This window comes from Daucus carota, chromosome 3 (assembly GCF_001625215.2).
Source record: "Daucus carota subsp. sativus chromosome 3, DH1 v3.0, whole genome shotgun sequence".
Taxonomy (NCBI): Eukaryota; Viridiplantae; Streptophyta; class Magnoliopsida; order Apiales; family Apiaceae; genus Daucus; species Daucus carota.
Window position 1 is genome coordinate 5,906,283 of NC_030383.2, and position 10,996 is coordinate 5,917,278.

Below are 10,996 nucleotides of genomic sequence, written 5' to 3' on the forward strand. Positions count from 1 at the left end.
TGCCTCCCTGGCTCCATGCTTTTATTTCACGGCTCAGTTTCCTTCTCTTCACCATTTCCCCCGATGCTGTCTGCCTCGACGGCCTTTCCCTTTGCGATCTTCAGAAGATACCGAACAATTTTAACTTTAACCTGGCCTCGTTTCGGAGGAAGCATTGTCTTCCCTGTGGAACATGACTCGGCAAAATATCTACTGGTATTGCTCATCTCACAATCTCTGTTGATATAGTAAAGATAACACGTCTAGCAAATAAGTGAGTTCTAATCAAGAGATGAATGCAGCAATTTAGTAACAAATGGATTTGTTCTGCTTTGGTACAAGGCTTGAGATACTCTGGTGTGTGTTATATATAGCTTTGAACCAAAAGTGCTGGTCACATAAAGTTGGGACATATTGTGAACAATCAACATTTAAAAGAGCTTAAGCACTTTTTTGTTTTTATTGAAAGTTTCTGAGCACTTGCACTCATTTCATTTTTGCAAGTTAAAAAGATTGTGAATTCCATCTGCAAGTGCTCAAGCCTGGGAAGTCCTGAGGTGTACAAGTCAAAAGCTGTACAGTCCAGTACAAATTATATGGTTGCAACATATATGGTTAAGAAGGCCAAGTCAAGTCAAGTACCCGTACCACGAACTCGTGTGGTATGTCCACCAAATCAAGACATGATTAGATTGTGTTCTTTGTCACTGCAAACATGATGTTCCCCATTGAATAAGACTTGGAACACTCTGAATGGTAAAAGATTAGAAAAACTAAACATGTCTCCTGCAGTACTTTTCATCAAAGTGACAGAACATATCAGAATTCAGAGATCATTTGTTTAGCTTAGAATTTCTTTCAATTGCCTCCAGTACCAAGGTGAAAGACTCATTCTATTCTTGTAGTGAAGAAGAAGATATAACCACAGCATCACCCCTAGTAGCAGGTCAAGATTGTTCACACTGATTTTTAAATCCCAGTGTATATATGCTCATAGCAAGTTAGAAACACTGCAATACCACAAATTGATAAATGCCAAAAATTTCCCATCAGACAAAAATAATTAATGGAGCGGAGAGGCCAGCACCTCGCTAACTCCAGGGCAAAGTCAGTCGGGTAGCTTTGCAACATAATACCAGATCAAGGAAAGACAAACATACCTGCTTCTAATTAGCAGACTTCACTTCCAGTTGTTTCTGTGACTTTTTCTATAAAGTATTTCTTTTTATGGAAATTTAGAGAAATGATGTATGAATGGTGAAAGATATCGACTCCTTGTACAAGCAGTATTAACTATATTGATGATATTAATAACACTGGCCTGTCTATGGGCAAGACTAAAGAGACTTTATAATGAGTATATATAACCAAACAAACTATTATCCACTTCCAAAAATTCCATGCATGTTGAAGCTTAGCAGTTTGTACAAGACTGAAAAAAATTAAATTTCCTTACAGATAGTTTGCTAGCTGTCTTGAAAGGAGCCAAAGGCCAATCATATATCATGCTCTTCTAATCTAGTTGTTGCTTTTTAACAGAACAGGTATGAAAAAAAGCTCTTCTGAGGCCTGAGCTCATTAAAACAGAAATCCCCATTACCTATTAGCATACTAAATAATCTGGGGATACGCCGATTGGCGCTAATACAGAAATCTCCTCCCAACTCAATACAATGTGAATCCCTACCCAAATCCCCATCACTCCATAAGCATTGACATAATAATTCAAACTTTATGTTTTATCAGAAAATTTTATCATGGAGTAAATCAAATATTGTGCAGAACAAAAATGACAGAAGACCTAATTCAGCAAAATCAGCAAAATATTTCATTCATCTATCTTGCGTTTTACATATATATATATATATATATATATATATATCTCAGTGAGCAAAATTACGCAAACTAATTCAAAATTTACCGAGTAATTGAAAGTACAAAATAGAACAATAAGTAATGCATGTATCCATCATTCACATAAGCTGCTGTTGCTAATAATTATGCATCAGTGCATCACTTGCCCTAGCTGCTGCTAATAATCACTAGAGACAGGTCTTCTTGTTCGGGCATGGATTCTCTTCGTCTTCAAATTTTCTTTTCCCAGGTTTGCTGTTTTCAACAGGCTCCTCTTGGTGATTAGAATCCAGACATGCCATGATCCAATCTGTGTCATAACCACCTAGCTCATCCAAACAAAAATCTCCACTAGGGAGGTCATCAAGACCGAAACCCCCACCACAATCATCCCAAACTGAAAGATCATTGAAATCTAGATCATCCCAAACTGAAAGATCATTGTAATCTAGAGGTGCATACAATTTACCAACATCACTGTTTATCACAGCCAAACTTTGTGTGGTTAACATCCTGCTTTCCTCAATATTATCCACTGCGATCAGATTTTCTAAAGTCAGAGTATTTCTTCCATCAAGATCATTACAAACAGCACCATCTACTTTAGTCAGATTTTCTGTTGTCAGACTGCCGGTTCCTCCAAAATTTTTGTCGCTGTCTTCTTTAAATCGAGCTTCACTAGTACTTCCAGAAACACAATTAGCCATTGTGGCACCCGACTTGAGAGCAATAGTGGGAGTCTTAGAAGAATCGTGAGTGATTTTACAAATAACAACAGTATCCTCAGCAGAATTGAGAGCTTCATAAATCCCACTCAATCGATACTCGTGCATTGTATAAGAACCGAGTTTATCCAAATCAACTCCCACCCCAAGTGCTGCAGAATGAGTCTCATTGATTTCAAACACCAAATATCTGCTCTCGCCAATCAAATTGCCCTTATCATCCCTGATTTTCTTCCGACTTGTCTTGCCAACCCAAGTCCCACACCCCGCTTTTTTGGAGGTGTTTTTGGAAGCAGCACTGCTTGATAGTTTGGACAATCTGGTGAACACAAACATGTACTTCTGAGAGGGTTTAATACGAGGGGACTTGAGCCAACATTCATCTTTGGGATCAAAAACTTGCCATGGATTGGAACAAGGACCATATACTTCTCTGTTCTTGACAAGATTGCATGAGAATTGTTTCTTGGTAATCCTGGGCTTGAGATAATCAGCGATTAATTCTTGATCAAAGGGATCAAACCTCCACCCACTCCTTGTTTCATCATCATCTCCCATCCTCTTGCTTTTTTAGACACTCAAATTAACTCAAGCGCTTCTTGCAAAGAACAGTACAGTTGTTGTAAACAGATATAGAAACTTGAAAGAAGTTGTAATCATAACAATGTGGATTCTTCTCTCTTTATATCTGACTTTCTGATTATATATATATAGCTTGGTGCCGGGTAAGGAAACCCCTGTCGAACGTTGGTGTTTGTTTCCATCCCTGTCTTGTTTAGCAGGGTTTGATTTAAACTTTATACAAGATATGTAATTATGTAATCTTAATAATTTAGATAATATCAAGTTAAATATATTACATATAAAAAAAATAAAAATTATTTAATATATAATATTAAAATAAAAATAATATGATTTTAATATATTATATAAAAAATTAACAAAATATAAAAATATTGTTTAAATAAGATGTTATATTAATATTTCATTGAAACTATAATATGAGTTTAGAGGTATAAACCAGCCAAGTCGGACAATGTTACACACTTGTTTAAATAGTTTGGCTTGGGTTTAAAATTTTAAGTTATGAACTCGGCTTGAAGAAAGTTTGATATATTTAAATTAAGTTTGAAATTTTGAATCGAGTTAAACAGATATTGATAAAAATTCACAATGTGTAATGTTTGGCTCGACGTAAACTAAATTGGGAAATTCTTAATGGTACCATTGTAGATTTGACTTTTCCAAGTGGTACCATCCACTATTTTGGTCTTCTAAACGGTAACACTGAACTATTGACTTCTTCCAAATTATAATATTCCATTAGACGGCCGTTAATCAAACGTTAAATGCAGACTACCATTCAGCTTCACATCTCCTTCCCGTATCTCCGATTGCCAGTCAAACAACTCAACATCACAATAAACGTATACAGAACGTACACAATCAATATATACGCAATCAAACTCTCAAACTCTGCTAAATCAATTGAAATCGTTGTTGAACTCTCAAACACTGCTTTTCTTTCTCAGCGGCCCCTTTTTGTCTTGCTAGTATAAAATCACCGCCCGTTTCTTCACCTGAGCAGCCATCGCTGCTGCTGCGGTTGTTCGAAACGCAGCAACGCCGCTGTCAAGCTCCAACACCCACCGTCGATTACCAACCTGTTGTCTCTTCCTCCTCCAAGCAGCCACATTGCCGCGACACCACGACTCAGCCACCCTCTCTGAAACCCCAACTGTCTCTCAGTCTCCTTTATCTCTCGCAAGTCACCATCCTCTCTCTGTGGCAGCCTCAACTCAACCCTTTCCCCCTTCAATTCTCCCCACTGAACCCTAATTCCCTCAATCCCCAATTCGTATGTGTTGATGTTATACTCTCTACTCCCTCAATCCCCAATACCCCATTCTGTAAAGACAGAATTTTGAACCCGACTAATAAGCCTGTTAAATGTTTTTTATTTGTATTAAACTAATTTTCATTTTAATTAAATTGTAATTAAATAACGTTTGATTAACAGCTGCCTAACGGAATGTTATAATTTTGAAGAAGTCAATAATTCAATGTTATCGTTTGGAAGACCAAAATAATAGATGATACCATTTGGAAAAGCCAAATCCACAGTACTACCATTAGGAATTTCCCAACTAAATTTAATATATAAAATCTATTTAAATATAGATATTTATGGGGACGGATCCAGGAATTTAACTGAGGGCAGACAACACACACAAAAATCGCTAAGCAAGATTTTTCAGGATGACACCATTCTCCTTAATCTCCACTCTTCTGAAACAGTCATGCTAAACAATTTCTCCAGCGTCTCATCCATCACCCCAACACCATTATCCTTGCCCCTGTCAACTGTTCTTGCTCTGCTGCGAGTGTCCTTGGCGGCCCATTTTACGAGCACCAGGCTTCTTATACCCTACTCCCTCTGTTTCTATTTACTTTTCTCGTTTCAAATGTCGAAACTGTTCATAACATGAGACATATTATTAATTTATGTCTAATCTGTCAGAGTAAACATAGTCATGAGTGATATTCATGAATACTTTAATACGGTGAAATTTTTATATTTAATACTAATGCGAAATTAAAGATATCAATATTTAAAAATGTGTGTTGGCAAACGTGATAAAAGCAAACAGGAAAAATATTAAAAGACGGAGAGAGTACAATTTACAGACGAAAACTACTCCGCTCTTGCTAACAGTACTTGCTATGCAGTAAAACCCAAAGTACTCCCGATTGGGTTTTCCAAATTATAAATCTCCCTGGATTTTAACATGTACTTGTAAGTTCCTAATGCTATGGGTGTAACATGTACTCTCGATTGGGTTTTTTTCGCTAGTTGATTACTCCCGATTGGGTTTTCCATATTATAAATCCCCCTGGATTTTTCTGATTTAGGGAGTGATTCACTATTGAGTTTTGAGTAAAAATATCTGATAACACTATTGATCCAATCATGCTAAGCTGCTGCATCTAACTTACAAGTTACAAGTACCTCAAGCATTAGGAACTGAATCACAAGGTAACAAGCATAGCATTCATAACAGGGGAAAGTAGCTAGATAACCAAGGTAAGTAGTCAAAAGTACCGATTCTTAAAATACAAATTGCATGATAACTTTTAAGCCAATGTATCAAAACATCCATTGCTGCTTTGACAAAATAATCATATGATATATAGCTATCTAAAATCTTGACATAATCAATTGTTTTGGTGTCAAATACCACCTCATCTCAAAAACCGGAGTCTACATCAGCACTCAATGAACAAGAACAGAGTAGCTCGGAAGTCGGAAGTATATTTATTTTGGAAAGGAATTGTAGTTTGTCTTCTCCTTTCTCATTCACCTTTGTAGTTCTAAAAAGGGCTCAATAGAATAGGAGAAATAACTTATGCAGTAGCATCCTTCAGATATGCGATGAGGTCCGCACGTTCCTGTGGCTTCTTCAGTCCCGGCAAAACCATCTTAGTTCCAGGAATATACTATACCAAAAGAAACAAAGAGAAGAAATCGTTAGAACAAATAGACAGTTGTAATAGGGTTTCCCTTGGACGTCCATAAATATTACACAGAACATTAACTACATTTAGCATATAAATATAACAAATATTTACCCAAAGATACACATATCAGCAAACAAATAGAACCCTAATCAATACTTCAGGTCTGATCCATCACAAAGATTGCAATTTGTTAGATAAGCTTTTAACAAAAGTGCAAGCTGCAACATTCACCAGAACCGAAAAGCATAGTTCGTTACCGCTAATAAATTAGCTGAATTAAGAAAACATTGCATTGACTTTCAGTTTCAAACAAAGTAAACTCCCATATATGTAATTCATATAGCTCATACAAAAACACACACTTCTACATGCTGCTTTCTCTGATATACAGTAACCTATATAATACAAGTAAATCATATAGATGTTCACACATAAACCACACTTCTAATATTGACAAGTCGTAGAACACTTAGTATGTCTTCATTTTAATCACCTCACTTTATAGAGCATGACACATGAACATAGAAATTCGATATAAAAGGAAAATGGCTGTGCAAAGAATATTGTTAATACCTTCTTGGGGTTGAGCAAGTAATCATACAAAGTGTTCTCTTCCCAGATCACAGCCTTGCCCTTGTTAGCAGCCGAGTAGGAATATCCGGCAGTTGTTCCAGATTGTCTTCCAAAAAGCCCATTAAGATTAGGTCCTGAATATTCAAAATTAACACCAATTATATCAGAATTCATTCATTCATCAAGCAAAACCAAAACAAATAAATCCATTCCTCTCCGCAATGAATATTTCTCACCAAGGCACAAAATACCCTAAAATGCATCAAACAATACATAAACACCCTCATCTCAACATACCACAATCACTAAGCCCCTTGTAAAAAACCATCAAAAATTCGAGATTTACAAGATACAAAGCAAAATATCGTTTCAACAAATATACATACACACAACCACAATCCCTATGATTCCATTTAAATCAAGCAAAATAAACTACAGATCTAAACACCATAAAAAACCCCTAATTCAATAGAAGAGCCAAGTCATCAATGCCATCAAAAGCATCGTTACACATCAACGAGCAAGAAGACAAATAAGAGCCTTAATTGCGTCTCCTGATCAATGCCAGGAATTCAGGCGGCACCTGCCTTTGTTTGCAGTTATTCTCCCGATGCTGTACCAGAAGAGCTGAAGCCACCCTGGAATTCACATGTAGGTAGAGACTAGAGACTGTTCCTGCCAACACAAAGCAAATAATATTCAGGCATGTTCATCACAGACAACTTAGTTATGGATTAAGTAGCGATCTTATGATCTACTCGAACCAAATCTTAAAATGTGCAAAAGTATTTTATGTTGCTCTATGTTGATATGAATCTCAATCCTTACATAAATAAAGAAAGAAAATTACAATTTACAAAAGTGAATAGACAGAAGCGAGTCCCCACAGACCACAACAATATGGAGAAGAAGAAATAGAAAAGAGCTGGTGTTGAATAATCCAATTGTTCCCTTGTTAGCTATCACAAAACTGTTCATGTTTGGTACATTTCCACAACCTGGACACATTTCTGGTCTGCTACCTAATTTTGTAATCATCTCTGTTTCAACTTCATATTATATCTCTTCATTCAATATCCACTCGTGCATTTTTCAATTATTGTATCGTTTTTGTACCATACTTCATATACGCTATGATGCGTGCAACCAAATTAGTATCAAATAATTTTTTTAATATTTGTTGCTGATGGATAAATGATTTATGAAGGAATTGAAATATAATATATAAAAATTCAAGATTTGCATTTCTTCGTCCCACTAAGACAATCTAAACTAGAAATCAAACTTCAAATTTGAGAAGTAATGTTCCGATCTCAATAAAATGCAGTTCATAACCATTGCCTATGAATCCAGGAGGCTAAAAGTCTTGTGCACCTTTGATAATAAATGTTTTTATTATTGTTTTCGCAACAAGGGGTTTACATTGTTCCATAATCTAGTTATCTATAATGCACACGAAAGACTCAGTGTTACAAGGCCACATTTCTAAGTGCAGGATGAGATGCCTCCCTGGCTCCATGCTTTTATTTCACGCCTCAGTTTCCTTCTCTTCGCCATTTCTCCTGATGCTGTCTGCCTCGACGGCCTTTCCCTTTGCGATCTTCAGAAGATACCGAAGAATTTTAACTTTAACCTGGCCTCGTTTCGGAGGAAGCATTGTCTTCCCTGTGGAACATGACTCGGCAAAATATCTACTGGTATTGCTCATCTCACAATCTCTGTTGATAGAGTAAAGATAACACGTCTAGCAAATAAGTGAGTTCTAATCAAGAGATGAATGCAGCAATTTAGTAACAAATGGATTTGTTCTGCTTTGGTACAAGGCTTGAGATTCTCTGGTGTGTGTTATATATAGCTTTGAACCAAAAGTGCTGGTCACATAAAGTTGGGACATATTGTGAACAATCAACACTTAAAAGAGCTTAAGCACTTTTTTGTTTTTATTGAAAGTTTCTGAGCACTTGCACTCATTTCATTTTTGCAAGTTAAAAAGATTGTGAATTCCATCTGCAAGTGCTCAAGCCTGGGAAGTCCTGAGGTGCACAAGTCAAAAGCTGCACAGTCGTGTACATATTATTTGGTTGCAACGTATGTACGGGCGAGTCCAACGTATCCTAGTTCGTTGTCTATTAATATAATAGAATAATGATCTCCAAGGATCCCGTGATTTAGAATCACTATTTTACGCGTCACTCCAACAACAATCCCTGTTTCAATTTCTCATTATTTCTATAATAATATATTTCAACTTGTAAAGTGAAAATAGTGGGGGCAAAAAGTAGGAAGTATTAAATAGTGGAACCACGAGTGTAGAAAAAGAGTGAAATGAATTTTTATTTCAAAAGACAAAACCGGGGATAAAAATTGAGCGACCTAAAAATTGGGCATGACTAGTAATTTTAAAGATGTCGACATTGTTGGGGCTGCATTTAATGTCATATTTCTTATATTTGATCTTAGGAGTTCATCTAGGAAAGCTGTTGGACTTGCTCTAAGAAGACCAAGTCAATTCAAGTACCCGTACCACGAACTCGTGTGGTATGTTCAGCGAATCAAGACATGATTAGATTGTGTTCTTCGTCACTGCAAACATGATGTTCCCCATTATATAGGACCTGGAACACTCTGAATGGTAAAAGACAAGAAAAACTAAACATGTCTCCTGCAGTAGTTTTCACCAAAGTGACAGAACACATCAGAGATATTTTTAAGGCCACAGGGGAAGAAATGCATGCCATGTCATTAAGGTTTTGAAATTTGTTTAGCTTATTATTTCTTTCAATTGCCTCCAGTACCAAGGTGAAACACTCTTCCTATTCTTGTAGTAAAGAAGAAGATATTACCATAGCATCACTCCTAGTTAGAAACACTGCACTACCACAAATTGATAGATGCCAAAAATTTCCCAACAGGCAGAAAAAATTAATGGAGCAGAGAGGCCAGCACCTCGCTAACTCCAGGGCAAAGTCAGTCGGGCTTTGCAACATAATACCAGATCAAGGAAAGACAAACATACCTGCTTCTAATTAGCAGACTTCACTTCCAGTTGTTTCTGTGACTTTCTAAAAAGAATTTCTTTTTATGGAAATTAAGAGAAATGATGTATGAATGGTGAAAGATATCGACTCCTTCTACAAGCAGTATTAACTATATTGACGATATTAATAACACTGGCCTGTCTATGGGCAAGACTAAAGAGACTTTATAATGAGTATATATAACCAAACAAACTATTATCCACTTCCAAAAATTCCATGCATGTTGAAGCTTAGCAGTTAGTACAAGACTGAAAAAAATTGAATTTCCTTACAGATAGTTTGCTAGCTGTCTTGAAAGGAGCCAAAGGCCAATTATATATCATGCTCTTCTAATCTAGTTGTTGCTTCTTAACAGAACAGGTATGAAAAAAAAGCTCTTCTGAGGCCTGAGCTCATTAAAACAGAAATCCCCATTACCTATTAGCATACTAAATAATCCGGGGGAACGCCGATTGGCGCTAAAACAGAGATCTCCTCCCAACTCAATACAATGTGAATCCCTACCCAAATCCCCATCACTCCATAAGCATTGACATAATAATTCGAACTTTTTGTTTTATCAGAAATTTTTATCATGGAGTAAATCAAATATTGTGCAGAACAAAAAAGACAGAAGACCTAATTCAGCAAAATCAGCAAAATATTTCATTCATCTATCTTGCGTTTTACATATATATATATATATATATCTCAGTGAGCAAAATTACGCAAACTAATTCAAAATTTACCTAGTAATTGAAAGTACAAAATAGAACAATAAGTAATGCATATATCCATCACTCACATAAGCTGCTGTTGCTAATAATTATGCATCAGTGCAAGCCTAAACACAAGCCTGTTTAGGGCAAGACTAAAGAGACTTTATAATGAGTTTAAAACCAAAACAAACTATTCTACTTTTAAAAGTTCCATGCATGTTGAAGCTTAGCAGTTTGTACAAGACTGAAAAAAAATTAAATTTTCTTACAGAGACTCTGTTAGCTGTCTTGACAAGACAAGTAATCAAATGCAAACTATTTATTTACGCTGAAACTTCCATGATAAACTATCAGTGTGCATGACATGTATTCATGCTCTTCTAATAGCTGTGCTTCTTACAGAACAGGGCCTGAGCTCATTAAAACAGAAATCCCAATTACCTATTAAAAACTAATATATAACTGGGTGAACGCCAATTGGCACTAAAACATAGATCCCAACTCTATATAACGTAAATTCCTACCCAAATCCCCATCACTAAATAAGCATTGACATAGTAATTAACTTTTCTATTTTATCAGAAAAATTTATCATAGAGTAAATCAAACG

General features: G+C 36.1%; 2 protein-coding genes across 2 annotated transcripts; both read right to left on the minus strand.

Annotated features, from left to right (window-relative positions):
* Positions 1–2,021: 2,021 nt before the first annotated feature.
* On the minus strand, positions 2,022–3,116 carry LOC108212127 (uncharacterized). The gene has a single exon (XM_017383859.2). The coding sequence runs from the start codon at positions 3,114–3,116 to the stop codon at positions 2,022–2,024; it is 1,095 nt and encodes a 364-aa protein (XP_017239348.2).
* A 2,532-nt stretch (positions 3,117–5,648) lies between these two features.
* On the minus strand, positions 5,649–7,295 carry LOC108214914 (cytochrome c-like; the record flags this gene model as incomplete). The annotated part of the gene is made up of 3 exons (XM_064089756.1): positions 5,649–6,056; positions 6,651–6,784; positions 7,238–7,295. Coding segments are annotated over 3 exons (285 nt in total), but the record flags the coding sequence as incomplete, so codon positions are not given.
* Positions 7,296–10,996: the final 3,701 nt, after the last annotated feature.

Bases quoted from the DNA above. Each gene is read 5' to 3' on its own strand.
- LOC108212127 (XM_017383859.2), bottom strand. From the start codon at position 3,116: ATGGGAGATGATGATGAAACAAGGAGTGGGTGGAGGTTTGATCCCTTT.